The 20,413-nt window shown below is 50.9% G+C and overlaps 1 protein-coding gene across 1 annotated transcript; it reads right to left on the bottom strand.

The window, feature by feature from the left end:
• Positions 1 to 1,056: 1,056 nt before the first annotated feature.
• Positions 1,057 to 13,212, bottom strand: CALHM2 (calcium homeostasis modulator family member 2). The gene is made up of 3 exons (XM_074999902.1): positions 13,030 to 13,212; positions 6,059 to 6,677; positions 1,057 to 3,203 (listed from the first exon to the last, which is right to left on the bottom strand). Exons 2-3 carry the CDS (start codon positions 6,599 to 6,601, stop codon positions 2,787 to 2,789), a joined length of 960 nt encoding a protein of 319 aa, XP_074856003.1. The 5' UTR covers positions 6,602 to 6,677; positions 13,030 to 13,212; the 3' UTR covers positions 1,057 to 2,786.
• Between the last annotated feature and the right edge of the window lie 7,201 nt (positions 13,213 to 20,413).

The raw sequence follows: 20,413 nt of genomic DNA, 5'->3' as shown, positions 1-20,413 counted from the left end.
ACCCGTGTTCCCTGTGAGCTGAGTGCTTGGGCAGCTCCCCAGGAGAGATTTAGGTGCCACCCAGCTGATTAGCCGAGCACCTACAGCCACCAGCATGTGGTTTTATTGGTAGTACACACCCACATATGTCGTGGTGTGGACAACAAAATTTAATCCGCCCATAAATGGAAAAAATTAGAGGAAACACTGCTTGCTACCCCCTGGAGTTCCTGAGCTGAGGGGCATAACTAGCAGTCACTCACTATACTGAGTCTTGACTTCTTTCTATTCATCATGCTTTCATAAGAGTGCTGATGGTTGTCTGCCGTAGATCTCCTAGAAGAGCTGCATAGTGTCGGCACCCAAAAGGAGAAGGAGAATTAAACCCAGATGGGATACCTTAGTGAAGGGGCTGCAATACTTCACTTCCTGCCAGCCTCTGATATACAGCGTAACAACCCAGGTGTAATAGCACAAGCAGTTGGCGAGATATCACCCAGTGCCTGTTTTCAATCGCTAGCCGTTCTCCTGCTCTCTTAGGCTATGTCTACACTAGGCAAAGTAGGTTGACTGCAGATGCGCAATTTTAGCTATGGCAATTGTGTAGCTAGAATTGACCTATCTGCACTCAGCTTACTTGGCTGTCCCTGCTGAACAAGCTCGACGGGAGAGTTTCTCCCATTGATCGCCTTTACTCCTCGCATCTCACAAGGAGTATGGGGCCAACTGCAACCCCTGAGAGGTCGCTTTCCAGGCTAGTGTAGACATAGCCATACTCACAAGAGAACACAGTGACAAAGCAGGTTCTTCCTACACCCTCTGTAAGACCTGCACCTAGCTCAATGCAACAAGAACTAGCCTGGAAGGCAACATCACCAGCTCTCATGAGAAATTGCAACTTGCTTCAACCTTCAGCTCCTGGAGCTGTGTGCACATAACAGAGTGGGAACTTTTAAAAAGTAAATTTCCGGCCCTTGTCTTGAAAGTAAAGCTTGAAAATGTGACCCAACTCCACCCAAAACGGTCAGAAACCAGAAAGCAAAGAAAGAATTCAAATATTTTTTTAAAAAACCTTGTCATTTTTAATCCAGTCACATGAGTTTAAAGTGCTGACTCGTGATATTTGTATGCTTGGAGGTGATACCCTGAAAGGCATAGCAAAAGTGCATAAAAATGAGGAGCATATTTAAAGGAGCATTATAAACAGGAAAAGCCAACACCAATGTGCTGCTACCCATTACAATAGAGACACTTGTGTGTGTCTAATTCAACATGCAGTTATAGGCAGGTGACTTGTGCAGTGCAGTGAGTGCAAATCCAGCTCTTCAGCCTGTGGTCAACACAACGGTGCAATGACAGTGGTACAGTTAAACCTTCCCATCTCTGTTTCTCAGAGGGAACTTAGCTCTTGAGACAGACAATCGGCAAAGATCTCATTCAGGAGTCCTCTAAGGCAGTGGAAATAGTTTTAAAACGCTAATAAAAGAAGGGAGGAGTGGTTCCTCTGTCGTATGGCTGAATCCCTCCAATTCCAGTCACTGCAAACCTCAAGTCTCCACAGGTATAAGACGTGCTCCCAATGCAGTCTTTTTGACTGGTGGGTTTCTGATCTCTTCCAGTGGGAGAAAGATGCTTAACTGATACATGGCTGTGTGAAGTATGTGTTGGAACTAAATCAGATTGAGTGTGTTGTATGTTGGAACCTAAGCTAGGATGATGCTGGTCAGTGCTTGGGGCTGCAGGAAGTGGCTTTAACTCAGCCTATGCCAAGGCAGGTCACCAGGATGCTGTTCTACTGACAGTGCTATCTTGCAGATGACTGTGATGACCATTTGTGCACATGACCAAGAGTGTCTGGGGTTCTAGTCAGTTTCCATTTGGGGAAATTACATTCTACTTCAGTACCAGTGTCCTACTTGCCTGGCATCATGTCAGCTTGACCCCAAAGAATTAGAGGGGGAGGATACACAGGTAGGCCAATAGGTCCCTTCTGGTGACATGCAAAGCAGCGTGGGATAGCACTGGGAGGACTGCCCAAATAGTGTGAATGAGAAATGTGTATACATGAGCCTGGGTTTGTATAACTCGGTACCCAGTGAACTTTGTACACTTCTACTGTGCAGCTAGCGTGCTTTTAGAGCTAGCATCTGTGTTGTGTGAACGTGGGTTACTTCACTGTGTACAAATCCACGTTGGTGCATAGTGCTCCCTCCTTTTCCTCCTGTTGTGTAGACAAACCCTTGGACTTTGGAGTTTTTCTGCAAATTGGTAGACTACCATTGTGTTCCACCCCAGATCCAGCTGCCCAACAGGTGCTCTGGGAATTTCTTTGTTCAATAGAACTGCAAGGTTAAGTCTTAATAATAAAATAGGCAGGTGTTGTGGTTAGTCCTGGACCTTGAAATGAAAGAAAGCAAAGAGGCTGCAGCATTCGTAGCTGGAATCGGGGAAGGCTGGTAGCATATCATATCTGTTTTCCCATCTTTTAACATGTCATTGTGTAAGTGTCAGATGAGTAGGGCTGCAGTTTGGAGACAGGTGCACATAGCTGCATTAGGTGCCATGTTGTCAGTGTGGGACCACCAGGGCACAGTTGTGTCTTAGAGATGGGTTCCTGGCATGACATGGCTGGTCTTTATTCCAAAGCTGTTCATCCTTCCTCCCTAGCCAGGTCTTTGAGGAACAGCTCTTTGGAGGAGAATTATCAGCCAAGCGACCATCTGTGCTGTTTGTACCTATCTGAACATACAGTGAAGCAAAAAGGGGGAAGAGAACTGGTCCCATCATACCCAGGGCTTCTGGTTCCTTTATGTGGCTAGGAAGACCATTTCCTGACCATCAGGCCCTGGCCCGTTCCCCTCCACCCCTTTGGCCCACTTATGGAGCCGGCTGTAGAGTGGGAAGCCCTTGTTTTCCCGGTAGATGTAGACCCCAGTGATGGCGTTCCACTGCGGGCTTGGCTGGACGCCCTCCACTGGGAACTCCTCCATCAGCCCCTTCTCCTCCTTATCCAGAGCCACGAAGCCGAAGAACTGCTTGACATTGTTGGCAGCCAGGATCTTGGAGTGGACCTCGGCAGTGCGCTGGAAGAGCTTGGCCTCGCTGGAGCGGTACTGGGCCCAGTAGTCCTCTTGCCGGTAGCTGAGCGGCGAGCAGCAATGCTTCAGGCACTTGGTAAGGAAAATCAAGACTGCCACAACCCCAATGAGCAGCCATCCGAAGAGCTGAGGAAGAGATAGAGAGGAGCTGCGTCAGGACGCCTCAGCGGTCCATTCTCCAATGCAAGAACCTGCCCTGTTTTATCCAGGGGTTTGCCCCAGTTCATTCGGGCTCAGGAGGACTCTGGCACTTGGATATTTTGTTTATGCCTCCGCGAACGTGATGCAGGACTAACGGTAGCATAGGCAAGTGCTGCAGGAGATTCCCAGCAGTCCTCTGCCAATGCCCGTCAGTCCTGACCAGTGTGCGCCCTAAGCTGAATGCCTGGGTGGCCACCAGGAGAGATTCAAATGCGCCCAGCTGATTATCAGAGCACCTGCAGTGCCCACAGCTAGCAGCCTCTGTTTCTATGGGTGGTGCACATCTGCTCATGCCTTGGTGCACAGAACAAATTTATTCTGCACATGGAAGATAAAAATTAGAGGCATCTGACCCACAACACTTCCTGCTCTTCCAGATTGGGTCCAAGACCCAGCTCAGTTGATGCACCTCAGTTCGGACCTGCAGCTCCCGCTCCTACTCCAGCTTGGGCAGTGCCCCCTCTGACTTGGGCACCCCCTTCTATTCCACTTCAGGGACAGGTACCATCACCTCTGCTCCTGCCTGGCCCAAAGGGGATGGCTGGAGAGTGAACAGAGCAGTCTGAGCACCATCCAACATGGTGCTGGAGAACTGCAAAGCCTGGGGCTCGCTGATGTGGTGTCGATACTGATCCCTGCGTGTCTGGTTAACATATTGTTCTCTTTCATCTAACACAGCTGTTCTTTTTGTTTTGTTTTGTATTGGTAGGTCCTCAAAGGCTGCAAACAAAGTGTTAAAAGCAATTTCCTCCCACCCCACCCCGGGGCAGATTATTAATGTAAAAAACTACAGGTTTCTGTGGCTAAGCCTGGCCCACGGACAGCTCACGCCTGAGCTGGGTATAAATCACCCGTGACTTCTGAACATGCGATGCTCACAGGCATAGGGCGTGGGCCAGGTTAACAGCATCTGTACCAGCGCTGTGGCTGTGGGCTCACCAGTTAAATTATCTCAGAGTGAAGCTGCAGGCAAGCTGTGCCTAACTGACAGATTGATTTTTGAGACACCCTCATGGCCCCCCCACCTCTTCTTTACCATCATCCAACCCCCCTTTAACAAAAAATTCAATTTGTAATTTAAAATATACACAAAGACCTGATATAAAAGTGTAATTTAAAATTAAAAATAAGCACAAGTTGTTTTTCTTGGCCCCTTGCGGGTGCCTGGTGCAGCCCCAGCCCCAGCTGGCCAGCTGCCTGAGCCCTGTGCCAGCCGCCAGAGTTGCCCGCGCCAGCCAGCCGCCTGAGACCTGTACTGCCAAAGCCGCCCGCCCAAGCCCTGCGCTGCCCGGGCTAGCTGCCCGCCCGCCAGCCAGCCCAAGCTGCCAGAGCCCCAAGAGTCCTGCAAGCTGCCCAGCTGCCCAAGCCCCTCCCCTCCCACAAAGCCAGGCACCCCCAGCCCCCCATCTAAGCGCATCCTCCTCCTCCCCTCCCCCAGCCCACACTCACTCACCTTTGCATGTGGGTCTTTGCCAGCTGCCTGCTTTTTATAGTGGCTACATCGGGTCACCCATGTAAAATGGTAGGGGCTGAGAGCCAGAAGCAAAGGCTGGCTCTTTGTTTGGGCGGGAGGAAATGATGGAGGGAGGCTGGGTCACCTCACACACCCCCACCTCACCCAGGAAGTTTGGCATGCTCCCCAGTTTGGGAAACCGTGGTCCAGGCAGTAGAAAAGGCACAAGAAGGAAGTGCTCAAGAGGCAGAGGAGCCTGAATGTGCTCTAATGCCTTCTTCCCCACTTATAGGGGTGGGGGGCAATACCCTTGGTCTCCCAACTCCTTGGCCAAATACATTAAGAACTCTGAGCACTATGTTGCTCGAACAGAGACGCAAATGGTCTCCGGCACTGTCACAGCTCCGACCAGAGCTGGATGTTTCAGGGCTGCCTTTCCCAGTTTGCTTAGCTTGGCTTCCCAGTGCTGCATTTCTGATGAGACACAGAAACTAAGCTGCACAGGGAAAAGTGGGTGTTCTCTGCGTCAGAGAGGAGATGGTAATGGGGCACCAAGAGGGGAAGTAACTTCCCCAAACTCACACAGTGGCCGTGTCTACACTAACCCCAAACTTCAAAATGGCTATGCAAATGGCCATTTTGAAGTTTACTAATGAAGCGCTGAAATACATATTCAGCGCTTCATTAGCATACGGGCGGCCGCAGCGCTTTGAAATTGACTCGCCTCGCCGCTGCGCGGCTCGTCCCGACGGGGCTCCTTTTCGAAAGGACCCCGCCTACTTCGAAGTCCCCTTATTCGGGGAGGAGCTGCGAGGCTGCTCATTCGGGCATAAGGGGACTTTGAAGTAGGCGGGGTCCTTTCGAAAAGGAGCCCCGTTGGGATGAGCCGTGCGGCGGCGAGGTGCGTCAATTTCGAAGCGCCGTGGCCGCCCGTATGCTAATGAAGTGCTGAATATGTATTTCAGCGCTTCATTAGTAAACTTCGAAATGGCCATTTGCATGGCCATTTTGAAGTCTGGGGCTAGTGTAGACACAGCCAGTAAGTGTGGGGCAGAGTCAGGAATACATCTCAAAAGCCCTGCTCTGTTACTAGACAACACGATATAATATCCTGGCTTCAATTAAGTAAATGGCAAAACTTGCATTGACTTAATGGGACCAGGATTTCAACTTCTGTCTCTGAACTTTGGAGTCTGGGTTTCCTTTTCTAATTCCAGCACAGCCTTCTCACCCTGAGCCAGAAATAATACATGGGAGTCTGGCTCTCTGTCTCCTTTAACCCTTGTCACTTTTCCTTCCCTGGTCAGACTTACAAATAAATCCGTACCTGGGACTCATATCTTAGTCTTCGCATAACTTCTTCCTTAAAACTTGTCAGGTTGTCTGGAATGTCCTTGCAAGGGAACCTGGCCAGGGTCTCTGGTCCATATCTGGGTGGGAATTTATCTAGGGAGGCAGGATCCACAAATTCACTGAGGGCGCAGACGTAGGCTTCTCCCCGGAGCAGCGAGATGACGGACCAAGTGACGGGGGCCACAGCAGCCCGCCCCATGATGGAGCCAAAGAGCAGGAAGGTGGCTGCAGCTGAGAAGTTCTTGGCCCCTCGCTTGTGGCACTCGGCCACCAGATTCCAGGTGTGGTTGTTCCAGATGACCCCAATAAGGAACAGGGCCAGGGCTGGGACTCCAATGGCAGCCAGTCCATAGATGTAGTTCCTGGCTGGAGAACAGGGACAGTGGAAGGCGACCACAGAGAAGAGCTCCTGGCTGCCCACTGTGCCCAGGGCCACCAGGCCATTGAATATCATCACATCTTTGCTTTTGAAGAACAGAGAAAGGAAGCGGAAGTTCTCAGTGATGAGGGCGGCCATCTTGCTGTCTCCCTCGTGGATGGAGCTTCCAAGTCGAGGTGCCTACAGCAGCCTGGGTCCTGTCACCTCATGCAGGCTACAACGACAATAACAGCACTGAGAAACAGGAATGACAGAGCCAACGTGTGAGAGGCAGCAACAGGGCACTGCGCCCCCCACTCTTTACCCTACCTTGCTTCCCAGAGAGCTTCTGGTGACTTTGGGGGGACTCGTGACTGAGTATTTTCATAGCCAGCTGGAGTAGGGAGTCTAGAGTAGGTGGGTAGTCTGGCTGGTGGGATGGATCTAGCTCAAAATCTGCCACGTTCTTGCTGTCAGACTCAGCCAGGGAATAGTTTAATGGGAGTGGAGAAGCTCCAGGGATAGTAGCTGGCCCCTCCCTGCCTGCTGCTGCTCTCCCACCTCTCAGGACCAGAGGCTGAAGAGAAGAAAAGGGTGAGAGTTGAGAGAGGAATAGCCTCTGGAGAGCTGCTCCCCTTGTAGGCCTCGTGTGGCAGATGGTCACAGTCTGGCATATTTTTACATGTGAGCAGGGTCCTAACTCCTGCAAAACCAGAGCTTGGAGAAGACCTCATGCTGACTTTGGCCTCAGTAGGTAAGTAAGCAAGACTCTTCCACTGCTACATCTTAGAGCATAGACCATTGGCTGCCGTTTGCCTGGCCACCATTCACCAGTCTCCCCTGTCCTGGGCTTTCTTTTCCAATTCTGACCAAATGTATCCTGTCTTCTTAGTGTCTGCCTTCAGGTCTCTTTGCCAGGTCCAAAGTACCTGAGGCTCCTGCTGGACCACAAGCAGATTTAAATTGTGCTTCAGCAAGACTGTTAGACACTAATGAAAGGTCTGGTATAGTACTTACGAGGCGCCTATCACTCTACTTGCCGGGCAACTTTAATGCATGAAACAGAAGGCAAAGTGACCAAACTCTCAATGATTGCCTGTAGGGCTGTGTTTACACTTGCATTCCTCTTTTGAGAGGGGTATGCAAATGAGGAAAATAAAAAATGAAATGAGGTGCAGATTTGCATACCGGCTACCTCATTTGCATATTCTTATTTTGAAAGAAGAAAACCAATGTAGACACTGCTCTTTCGAAATTAAACCCGACCCTCAAAAGAATCCTTCTTCCCCTTTTTTTATGGGAAGAAGGATTCTTTCGAAGATGGGGTTTACTTTCGAAAGAGCAGTCTCTACACTGGTTTTCTACTTTCAAAAGAAGCTCCTTTCAAATAAGAATATGCAAGTGAGGTGCCATACATGCAAATCTATACCTCATTTGCATTTTATTTCCCTCATTTGCGTACGTCTTTCGAAAGCGGAATGTAAGTGTAGACTCAGCCTCGAGCAGGGGCTTGACCCTGGCTCTCCTAAGTCCTGGGCAGGTGCTCTAATCAGTGGACTGTCCTTCCTCACTGCAAACACTCTTTCATACATGCTGCAGAGTTCACAGCTTTGCTGTCTAGCTGTCAGAGCCCAGACATCAGGGCTGTCAATACACATAAGCCTGTCAGTGAGCATTTCATGGAGTGGGCCATTCTGTTAAAGACCCGAGAATATGCATCTTACAACAAAGAGACTTTAAAAACAGAGGGAGATTTGTGAACTGGGGTTCATATTCAAATTCAGCACATACACACAATGTGGTATGAACAAAAACAGCAATTATCTCACGCATTACAAGGACTGCTTCCCTTCCTTTGATGTTTGTAATTCTCTCAGGCAAGACAATTACCATCCCCCACCTTACACTCCCATTCTTCAGTCCTTTGTACTTGATTTGTCAGTTTTTATTGCAATTTTTTGACCTCTGTACTAGATAGCTGTCAGTCTGTACTGGAAATGCTGTAGATCTGAAGAAGTAGGTCTGTCCCACAAAAGCTCATCACCGAATAAATCATTTAGTTAGTCTTTAAAGTGCTACATGACTGCTGGTTTGTTTTTTTTTTCAGGGGCCACCATGAGATTATTAGTCCCCGTACTCCACCCTCCATCTCAGACCAGTGACACATTCTGGCAACAGTGACTGGCAGTGAAATAGATCACAATGTTGACACTTCACAAGTCAGGAATAGGGTTCAGACGTGACACCCACTGTCTAGCCACAAACACTGTGGAATGAAAAGTAACAAAGAGGAAGCCATGCTAGTCTATACACTATCAAAACAAAAAGCAGTCAAGTAGCACTTTAAAGACTAGCAAAATAGTTTATTAGGTGAGCTTTCGTGGGACAGACCCACTTCTTCAGACCATAGCCAGACCAGAACAGACTCAATATTTAAGGCACATTACTGTTTTTGGTTCTCTGTGCCTTAAATATTGAGTCTGTTCTGGTCTGGCTATGGTCTGAAGAAGTGGGTCTGTCCCACGAAAGCTCACCTAATAAACCATTTTGCTAGTCTTTAAAGTGCTACTTGACTGCTTTTTGTGGAATGAAAAGTATTTTTCAACTGACGGTGAGAAACAAGGAGCAGAAGGGATTTCTGAGGGAATAAATTTGAACTAGGAGGAAAAGTTCAGGCTTTTCTATTTCCCAGTGAATTCCCAAAAGCAGTATCTGCCAGAGATAGTTACTTAACAAAAAAAAAAGTTGCATCTGATCCTCTCTCTGCGGCTGGCTGCCTCTTTCCTTCCATCATCGGAGAGGCCGGTCAAGCCTTTGCCAGCAAATTGGCATGGCCTTTATCACTCCACACTAGCAGCTCTTGCAAATTGGCAATAAAGAACGGCAGTGTTATCGAACTCTGAGCAGAGGTTTGGAATTTGGATGGGTAGATTGCTACTGTTTTGCTTTGCAACCCTGGGGCAAATCATACTCTTCTCTGGGAGTTCAACAGGAAACCGAGAAGCCTGAGATTTTCCTGCTAGGTCAAGCTTCCTGCCTCAGCAGTTGCAGGTTCTGATTCTAGTTATCTGCCTCTGGGGGACTAATGAATGAGAAACTGCCGTTTTGGAGGTCCTTGAGCCAAATGTTCGGTGGAAGGGCAGGCTGTGATGATAATCATGGGTCTTGAAGGCTAGTATGGCAGATTTGGAGTGAATGGTAGTTGCCAGCGGCCAGTACTGTTGATGAGAAGTGGAGGTAAATCTTGCAATAACACAAGTCTCTGTTCTGAGAATGGGTACAAGGAAAGGTGCCTCCCTAGGTGTTTTAATACTGCGCAAAAGTCTTAGGCCTGAGTTGGAGTCTGAAGTTTACATCATAGTGTAGACACCCTAACTTCCCTTCCATGTACACACAAATTGCACTAACGGAGGCTTCAACCAAAGGGTATCAGGACCCCCAGGTGGGGCTGAGCTTGGGTGCAAGCCAAGACACAATGTAAAAGTCCTGTTCCTTTGCAGTGTGGACGCTGGGCTCATGCTCTGAGAGTCCACCAAAAGTGTTCCATACTCCCCTGGGTTTTCTTTGTTCTCAGGAAAGTCAAATTTGGTGGACAGCCAAGTTTTGTCCCACTGCACCACGAGCAAACAACTAGAGTGGCCACAGTGAGAGGTTGCCAGGAAGCCTGGGGTGTGGATGGGGGTCTCCATAATGCATCATAGATGCTGGAGATGAAAATTGGGACCCAGGCTTCTACAATTCTTAATCTGAGTGTACAGATGAGTATAGATGCTCAAGCCCTATGTTAACAAACTCAAATCTGCTAACTTGAGTTCTACCAGCCCTGAGCTTACACTCCAGCCCTGACATAACCTCTGTGTCCTAAGGGGTTGCCCTAACTGTGCCCTGCGCAGTTCTCTCAAGCTACACTGGAATACTACCCCAACCCAACTCTCCGTCACACACGAGAATTTCTAGCTCAAGTTAAGTAGTGCTTTAAGATAGAACTCGCTCTCCTGCTCGAGGGGTGGGTTGAAGCTTGATGTTGGAGCTAGTAATGGGGATGCAGCAATGCCACCTACAGCAATTCAGCAGCAGCTAATCCAATCACTCTCTGCTGCCAGTCCAATCACCCAGGCAACTCCAGGGTTGTTTTGACCTGTGGTTGCAAGGCTTGCTCGCGTGCTAACAGATGCAGCCAAGATAAGTCCTTTCTGTAGCTCAGATTTCCTGTGTAATGTGCACAGCGTGCAATGGAAGGCCTCTGCTGGCAGTTCTGATCACAGCATTCGTTAGTACAGGAAGGGCCAGGTGAGCTGCACTAGCCTGAGCGCAGAGCATGTTGCTCTGGTGTTGGAGACTGGAATGATAAGGAAGCCTGGTGTTCTGATAGCAGTGAATGTTATAGGGCTCTGTCTCTCTTCCCCCAAAAGGCACCCTCCATATGCTCAATGTATGGCCCCCAGGAGGGCACAGCAGGACAGAGGTTGCTTTGCTGTCACTGCCCTTCACCCAGTAGCTGGGGCTTAGTTTTTACCTGCTGTGGTACATTAGGGGCCAGTTTAGATTCTTGGACAAGGCAACAGCCTTAGTGCTGAGTCAAGTGAAATCCCGTCTCCTCCAGCAGGACTCCCAGGCTTGCATGGTTTCGCCTGTGCTCCTGCCACCAGGATAGCACCACACGTCATTTCTGGGGATCCCCAAGCACTTCACTAACTATGGACCCTATTCTGCAGCACTCAAAGGGTTTTCTTGTCTGACTTGAGTGGGCTTGTAGGATGGGAGCCTTGTGTACCATAATGTTTATCTCCTAACTCTCTTCAACAGTACATCACAAAGCACTTTGGTATCATTACCTGCATTTTACAAACAGTGATGCTGAGGTGAAGCAATGTGCCTGAGGTCACCCAGCAAACAGTGGCAGAGCCAGGAATAGTACAAAGGTCTTTGCTCCAGTGCTTTATTCCCAAGGCAGCACTGCCTCTAATACATCCCAGCGGCCCTGAAGTGTAGCCACCTCTGCAGGGGAAGATGGGCAGGGAGCGGTGTGAAAAGGCAGCAGCTCTGGTTCATCAGGGCTGGGTTTTTCAGTCGCTTGGGCTTCACTCCATGCTCCAGGTTTAATTGATGTGAACCTCAGCTCAACCTACGAAGCAGCAGGTTTCAGGTGAAAGCTATGATTCACTGAGGCTAGAGCAAGGTTGGGAAACTGCAGCCCACCAGCCAGATGCAGCTTAATTTCATCCAGCCCTCAGCAAGGCTCGATGCTCACAGGGGGCTGGAACTGCAAGCACAAGCTCATCCCATCTTGGGAGGATGACCCAAGACTTGGCGCTCCCACCTCCCAGCAGTGCTGGAACCATGAGCACCAGATTGTCCTGCCACAGGAAGCCGTGAGCCTCTGCACTCCTGCTCCCCAGGTGGGTGAGTGACCATTTAGTATTTCTCTTTAAAAAAACAAAACTAAACTTCAGTGGCTTTTTCCTCGTGTGGGACCTGGGCTGGTTTTTCCTGTGGGTCAGTTCCCCAACCCTGGGCTAGAGCTTTGACAAAGTCTCATCTGAGAAGCAGGTGAACCTGCCCTGGGTTTGACGTCAAGACTTATACCATGGCCATCTGTGTCTCCGGAATGGCACACAGCCCTCTAGGAGCTGATCATGGAAACCCATTATCCTCCTCAGGGCAGACCCTGGAGGGCTTGGCCTGGCAGGTCAAGCTCTGTCTGGACAGATTGCTCGCTAGAACCTTTGAGACAGGCCAGCCCTACATCCTGCATGTCAGCAGCAAATGTCACAGAGCCCCTCAGCTCTCCTGAAAAGTAGCAGGGAATCGTTCATATCCATGCCAATGAGATGACAGAAACCAATTTTAAGGTCTCCTGTGAAAGGTCCACATGTGTCTGGTACTTGGTTAACAGACCCTGGGAAGAGTGAGCTGATCCTACTGAGATTATGGCAGGCAGCTCATCCAATTTTCATGCCTGCCTCTACTAGTTCACAATGGGTCAATTACTATGCCACTTACCCCCATGGAGCTCAGTTTGTGGTTTGGCACAGGGGTGAGTGCAGAGTTCTCTCCAGTGCACTCTCTTATTTCTGTCCTTTAGCGAGTCTGTTGGACTTATTCTGTAAAACCACTGAAGGTTTAAACAGTAAAAACCAAGCGCCTGTTTCCCTACAGCAGTGCGCCAGGTTTACATCAGTGAAACCCTCTCATCAGCAGAGTTCTGATAGTATAAAATCAGCGAAAAACAGCATAAAGAATGAGACTCATGATCTTGGCTGCTATAAAGTTTGCCCTGTGTAGCGTTGGGTGCTCCCCAGTGACTCTGAAGCTGAACTAGGATGATAAAAAACTGGGACCACTAAGAAGGGGAACCCAAAGTGCTTGCACAAGACTCAAATCTTGCAGCCCTCCCCTTCAAGGGACTCAGACCCAGCCAAACTAAGGATGGGTGGCAAATGGAAACGCTCCATCCTCAGGGAGAAGTCGCCCATCGCTGTGGATTTTGTTCTCAGCACAGTGCATGTGCTGATTTTTAAGTAGCTTCTATTTCAGCACCACCCTCAGAATAAATGTAAAGGCAAGAGGAAAGCTAAACCACTTACTTGAGAGGTTGTTAAATCTGTTTTCAGAGCCTCTCGGCTACAGTCCCAGGGTAGCAGTCTCTCCTGCTGCTGCGGGAGGAGGGGAGCAGGACTCCAGCTCAGAAAACGCCAGCCAAGAAGTGAAACTGGTTCAGAATAGCTTTTATTTTCTGCAGCTTCCTTTCAGCTTGCCCAAGGGGTCCAGTGTTGTGGGATGTTTTGTGATGGGAGGGGAAAGTCTCAGCCTTGCATCAGGGTGGGGCTTGTTCAGCAGCAAACAGCAAGTTGCTTTTTGCCTGTGTCAGAGAGAACATGGTGCCTTTAAAAGCAAAAAAAAACAAAAAAAAAAACCAGGCATGAAAAATAGTGGAAAAAAATGCATAATCCGCCCCCAAACCAGAGTGAGATCGCATGGCAATGTCAGGTGGTGGACGGAAATGTGGCATGCAGCCGCCCCATCAGCCAGGGAGTGGCTTGAGCTCTCTTCATCACTGCCCCCATGGAGGATGCTTGCTCTGAGCACTGTGAAACTTCTGTGAGGGGATGGTCTAGCTGGGGTAATGCCAGGGCCATGCACAGAAGGGTTATGTCCTCACGGTCTGCTACAGCTGACTGTCTCTGAAAGGTGGCTGCAAGGGGGCTGCAGGTCAGGACCGAGGTGAATTGCAGGAGTTGTGTGGGTGGGTGTCCCAGGACTACAGTAATAGGGGGTGCTGCAGGTCAGGAGCAAATTCCTGTGCCCCTCTACCGACATGAGTAAGCACCATCGACTGGTGAGGGGAGGGCACTTTGGAGTTGCCAGGATGCGGGAATCGAGGCAGCCCCCTGCACAAACTGGAACTGGCGAGATCTGTGGGTTCGGGTTAATTAAACACAGAGGCTGGCAGCTCTGATCCTCCCCCAGCTTTGGGGACGGCTAGATCCCATTCTGCACACCTACCACATGGCAGCCAGTACACCCATCCAAACGCGGGCACCATTTGGCTGCTGTGATGCTAGGGGGCAGGCTGGGAGATGAATGGGGACAAATGGCCTAGTGGCAGGGACGTGCCTGTGTCTGATAGCTCTTTGGGTAGCACAGTGAGGCAATGGCTCTTTGAGAGCTCTGGCACCATCTCCTACTCAGGCAGAGCTGGGTGTGGTCAGAGGCTGGGACAGCCAGCGATTTGGCCGGAGCAGCACATTCCTGCCTGACTCTGCTTTTCCGCTTTCCACTTCCTTTTCAGAGCCGAGCCATGAAGGCAGAGGAGGCTGGGCCGTCCCCCTTTTTCCTCTGTCACTCTCCCCAGCCCCACCCCAGCTGGCTGGCTCTCCTTCTTCTGGCCTGCTGCAGGCTTCTCTCCCCTCAAGCTTCATGGATGCGGTGCCCCTGGAGCAAATCCCAGCCCCCCAGATTAGCCGCGAGAAACTCACAGCAACCCCCCTGTTGATTTGTGCACAGCCTCGGGTTCCTCTCAGAGCCCTGGAAGGGAACGAAATCCGTCCCAGGCTGTGTGTTATTGTGGAGAGAGGCCTGCGTGGGAGACTTCCTGGTTAGGGCCTCTGGATTTGGGGCTCCTGCTACAGAAACACCCCACCCCCAGTGGGAAATCTGGAGCTGGGTTTGAGTTTGACTCTCACCTCTCGAGTTCTGATCTGAACTTCTGGTGCCAGCCCTTCTCTGCCTATTACTGATTTAATCCGAGCTCTGCCACGGTTGCTGTGTCCTCTTAGGCCAATCACGCGCCATCTCTCTGCTGTTTCCCCTCCCACCCTTTGTTTACTTGGGACACAGGTTCCTCGGGGTAGAGCCTGTAGCTCAAGGATGGGATTTCAGCCAAGGCTGGCACATTGTTTGCAATGACAGGAAATGGTCCAGCAGCCCTCTGGTCACTGTAGCCCCGCAAAAGGGAGGGTGGAGGAAGGGGGATTCTGTCTCTGACTGGCTGTGTGCCCCGCTTGCTCCACCTCCTAGGGCTAAGAAACAAGTCCCAGTGGCTATAGGAGGCCCTCTTGCCCTCGCCTCTTGGTACTCTAAAGCTGCTGTCTTCGGAGAGAGGGGAGCTAAAAGCCCGGCTGCTCGGGGTGGCTCTGCTCCCTCCACCCCTGTGAGAAATGGGAGATGAGTCTTCCGCACCTGCTCCCTGCAGCACCTGGCCTGGGAGGGAGCAGAAGGGGTGAAGAACATCTGGAACTGTCCCTCGCCAGCCTGGAAGGGGAGCAGGGGCCCTGCTGCAGTCCCCTCCTGGGCCTGGGAGAAGGGAGTGAAGAGCCCCAGGAGCAGAGAGGAGGCTGGGGGCTGGGCTGACGAGAGGAGCGAGGTAGACGTGGAATAAAACAGAATTCTCGTTAAATGAAAGCTGGGTCTGATCTCGGCACGTGACTGCAGAAGCTGCGGCCTTGGCCATGGCGCTGTGGTACCTGGGCCTGGATCCCGCCCTGGTTGCCTCAGCAAGCTGGTCACTGTGGGTGCGGGTCGTTGGACTCCCAGTTTGTCAGTATCTTTCTAGCAATGCAGGGGCCAGCAGTGAATCTGCTCTTCCAGTGGCAGTCTCCTCTGCATGACACAGTGATGTTGCATGTGCCACCCTGAACTGCATTGGGCTCTTTTTGCTGCTACTGCATCTCATTGCAAACTCATCCCAAATATGCCGTCCCCTGTCACTCCCACCCTCTTCTGGCCAGCCCTGCTTCCCAGGCTTGGCCCTCTCTCGGGGTGTCTGGGCCTCAGATTCGCTTCCCCAGACGCGCTGTTCCAAGCTGAGTCTCATGTTATTTGTTAATGATAATTAAGTGTGTTGGTGACTGGGGTGCGCAAGGGGGGCATGCAGGGAGGGCCACCCCAAGGAACAGGGAGAGGGCACCACAGGAGTCCCCCAGTTAGCAATTAAACTGTTGGTGGGGGCACACTGGGCAGTGCGCGTCTCGAGTGCTACCATGAGTCACCTATCATGATGTTGCATTAACAATGCACCCAGCCATTGCAGGGTGTTTTGCATTGCCCTGTTCAGAGGCATCTCAGCCTGGGCTTTTTCAGTCATGCTGCAGGAAGTGCACAGAAATAGCTGAAGCTGTTTGCTGGGTTGAGCAGATCCTTGCCAGGTGAGTCAGCTGCAAAGCCTGGTGTTTGTCTCAACTTCAGAGGCCTGGGGAAGGACAAGATCCTCTGGAGGACGAGGTCGCATCTGGTTGGGTTGCAGGAGCCCTAGGAGAATGGTGAAGGAGCTGTTACCAAGAAGCCTGGTCACTGGGGATCTGTCTGCCTGTGTGATTACTATGGACTCATCTGTGGGAGCTCAGAGCTCCCGGATGCAGGGTCGCTTCCAATAGTGCTGGGACATTTGTTAACAGTGAGGGTGCTGACAGCTGATGGTCCTCACCCCGCTTGTAGTCCTGTGCATAAGGAGAGCGGGGGCAAGGATCAGGGACATGGCTCTGGGTGTGTAGGTGGCTGGGATGCACTAGACAGGGTTAAGGGTCCAAGTGCAGGACTGCCAGCAGCCCTGGGCATGAGGCTGGCAGCAGCCAGGAGCTGAGCCTCAAGTACAGGGCCGGCAGGAGCACATGCAGAGACCTGGGTGCAGCCCCTGTGGTGCTTGGCAGCCCCCCCCAGGCATAGGTCCTGCAGCAGCCAGGGCTGGGCACAGAGCTCCGGGCATGGGTCCTGCAGCAGCTGACACTGCAGGTGTAGGCCCAGCAGTGGAGCCTCAGGCAACGGACAGGCCCCTGGGACTGTGGGCATGGGGTGTCAGGTGGGACCTACACAAAAGCTGGGGGTGCTTCAGCACCCCTCTGCGCCCCTAGTTCCTGCACCCAGATCCCTCCCCTGCTGCCTGATCCTGCCATGGCAGTGGCCTCCCAGTCCCAGCCTGGCCCCTGCCACAGCAGCCTGGCCCTGATCCTGCTTCGGCTAGAGAGGCCCAGCCTTAGCCTGGCTCAGAGTCTGCCACAGCCACGGCAGCCCAGCCCCAGAGTTGCTATGGCAGGCAGAGGTGCCGTTCCCTCCCCTCCCCCAGCACATCCCAGCCCAGGTGCAGCTGTGAGGAGAGAGAGCTGGGGGCTGGTGCACCGCCTTTGCCCCAAACTCCTCCCAAATGCTGCCCCATCTCATAGTCTGTACCCCCAGCTGGAGCCCTCACACCCCAGCATCCCAACTTTCTGCTTCTGCTCTGAGCCCCTCATCCCCAGTCCCACACCTAAGTCTGCACCCCCAGCCAGAGCCCTGGCACCCCACCCCGTGCCCCAGCCCTAAGATCCCCTTTGGAGGAAGACTCAACAGCAGCAGCAGCTGGCTGTGGATGCCTCCAGGAAGGGTCAGAGCACAGGAAGGAAAGTTAGAAATGGGGGCACTAGGGCCCAGGGGAGGCAGAGCCTTCTCTGGCTTATATCTGCCACCCAGCAAGTGATAGAAGGTGAGTAAGTCTTGACCAATGTCCCTTGCATCAGCCTGCGCAAGGAATAAAAGCAACCCAGGCTTGCTACCTCTGGCTCCCCAGCCTAGAGTTTTGGCTGGCACATGGGGCCCTCTAGTGTCTGCGAGACTGGTTCTGCAGCAGTTCGGTGCGCTTCAGAGAATCCAGGGCTCTGTCTACACGGCACTTTTGTTAGTAAAACTTTTGTCCGTCGGGGTGTGAGAAGAACTCGCCCAAATGACATAATTTCACCAGCAGAAACGCCATTGTGGACAGCACTGTGTAGGCAGGAGCTCCTCTCCCACCAGCATAGCTACCACTGGTCACTGGGGGGGTTAATTATGCTGGCAGAGCTGTCTCCCGCCAGCATGGAGAGGCTTTGCAGAAGACCTGGCAGCAATGAGGACGTCGTGGTGCAGTTATGCTGTTGTAAGGTCTGTAGTGTAGAGACGCAGGTTTTGTTGCATGCCAGGTAACTCATAGCACACAAGCCAGAAGTGTGTGCCCCGGGTGGCAGCCTGCATCGCTGTGCACCCATGGTGGCAGTTTGTTACCTGCTCAGTTTGCAGCTTTCGCCAAAGGCATGCCAGGGCCCTGTGCGTTACTTGCTGTGCATTGTGGGATGTACAGTGAAGTTAGACTGATTCAGATTTTTTAAAAAATGCCGTGATTCATCCATTTCCGTCCTTCCTGCCTTTCTGGGTGGACTAGTCCTGCTGCTATCATCAGGGACCCAGCAATGATCCATGCCTCTGTGCTGGCATCCTCAGCTACATGTGGACCCTGGAGCTGTATTTCAATGTTCAAATTCTGAGGAATTTGGCATTGGACTTTGCCTGCTTCACCACCAAGCAGGTGATGGTGCAGCTGCTCCTTCAGCAGTGGTGGGATCAGGACCCAGAAGAGGATGACACCAAGCAACTGGTAGAGCAGTGGTTCCTCTCCTGTGGTCTGTTTACGTGGGGGTGGGATTTGGAAACTATGTCTGAGGGGCTGTGAAAGTTACCATAGTACAGTGGTTTTCAACCTGTGGTCCGTAGACTCCTGGGGGTCCCACAATGGGTCTGCGATTTCCAAAGGGGTCCAAACCTCCCCTTGAAATTATTTAGGGGTCTGCAAATGGAAAAAGGTGGAGAGCCACTGTGATAGAGAGCTGGTTCCTAGAGCAGTTTCACAGCCTGGGAAACCAGTATTGCTTGCTGGGAACAGATTGTTCTACAGACCAGGGATGGCCAATAGGGGTGATTGGATTTCAAAGGTGACCTTTTTGGAGCTAGGTGCTGTGTGGCGGGACATTCCTCGTACTTTATGAAAATCTGCTTGTGATATAAAGGTCATAACTGAGCTGTGCTTTGTGCAGGATGGCTCACATAGTTATTGTTCGTAAGGCTGTGACTTAATGACTATGACTATCCAGTTTGTATGCATGTATCATACTTGTAAATGAAGTTACAGATATTTCATACTTGCTACTTTGGGTTGCATGCACTGGTGGCTGTTCAGGTACAAAGAAGAAAGAGGCTACAGTAAGAGACAATGAACTGTAAAAGAGCTTACCTTTTCCCTGAGTGTTGGCCCAGGAAGATTGGCTATGGGGCCCTACAGAGACATGTGCCATGTCACCTGACACTGAAAACCATCCTGAGTTCTGTAATTCTCTATGAGAAGCTGCAAGAGGGTCAAACAATGAACCTGTTTAAGGGGAGTGGGAATGTGAGATAACCTTGGTTGTCACTTCCGCCATCTTCCCCTCACACAATGACTGCTGGAAACAACTGACTGTGAACTGACACTGGGCCCAGGCTGGAAAGGCATCCAGTCTGTGAAGAAAATTAGTAGAACCGCTTGTAGGGTGAACTATTACATGGAACTAGCTCGTTCAGTGTATTAAGCGTAGTGTGCGTTTGTTTATTTCACGCAGTTACCTACCTTGTTTTGTTTGCTACCTCTCAGGACCACTTAAATATTATCTTTTTCCATTTAATAAAATCACTGTTGCTTCATAACAAACCCAGTGTCAGTGATTAGTGCCTAGGGGAGCAAGGTGCCCGTGCGTATCTCTGTTTATGTTGAGAGAGAGGGCGAATTTCCTGAGCATACGCTGTAGAGATCCCTACAAAGAGGCTGTGTCTACACTACAAAAATATCTTCAAATTTGCTTACTTCAAAGTACAACTTTGGGTAGCAGATTCAAAACTAATAAAAGAAAGTTTTTCTTCACACAGCGCACAGTCAACCTGTGGAACTCCTTGCCAGAGGACGCTGTAAAGGCCAGGACTCTAACAGAGTTTAAAAAAGAGCTCGATAAATATTTGGAGGTTAGGTCCATAGATGGCTATTAACAAGGGGTAAGGTATGGTGCCTAGCCTTTTGTCGAAGGCGGGAGATGGATGGCAGGAGACAAATGGCTTGATCATTGTCTTTGGTTCACCTCTGGGGCACCAGGCATTGGCTACTGTCGGCAGACAGGATACTGGGCTAGATGGACCTTTGGTCTGACCCAGTATGGCCGTTCTTATGTTCTTATGTAAAGTAACTTCAAAGTAGAACATTTACACACACCCTACTTTGAAGTTAAACTTCGAAGTAGGGCACTACTCCATTCCTGGGAATGGAGTAAGGACTTCGAAGTTAAGCTCTTTACTTCAAAGTTAACTTGGAAGTAAGGGAAAATGTGTGTAGACTCTTTGCTGGCTACTTCGATGTAGTGCTTAACTTTGAAGTGCAGACGCACCCAGAGTGAAGCAGATTTATCTAGGGTGCAGCATGCAGAGTGTACTTGAGTGCTGGCAAAAGGTCTCACACTCATTGCTTTCAATCTGTGTCTGCACCCTTGTGGGGTGTAGTCTTATGCCTGAGTCTGTGCTGAGGCAGGCTGGAGGTCTGGGCTCAGCAAGAGAGGTGCTCAGGTTGTCAGGCGAAGTAGGCTCAGTGATATCTCAGCACATCAGATGACAGTCCCACAGGGATCCCGGCCTGTCACTGGCTGAGCTAGCCCTGCTGCTACAGTAGAT

Source organism: Carettochelys insculpta, chromosome 7 (assembly GCF_033958435.1).
Source record: "Carettochelys insculpta isolate YL-2023 chromosome 7, ASM3395843v1, whole genome shotgun sequence".
NCBI classification, from domain to species: domain Eukaryota; kingdom Metazoa; phylum Chordata; order Testudines; family Carettochelyidae; genus Carettochelys; species Carettochelys insculpta.
The sequence above is the reverse complement of the archived record's forward strand: the minus strand, read 5'-3'. Positions and strand labels throughout refer to the sequence as shown.

Coding starts and splice junctions, on each gene's coding strand:
- CALHM2 (XM_074999902.1), bottom strand. CDS start 6,601: ATGGCCGCCCTCATCACTGAGAACTTCCGCTTCCTTTCTCTGTTCTTC. Junction 3,204..6,058: donor GACTAAGATATGAGTCCCAG/GTACGGATTTAT, acceptor TCTCTTCCTCAG/CTCTTCGGATGGCTGCTCAT.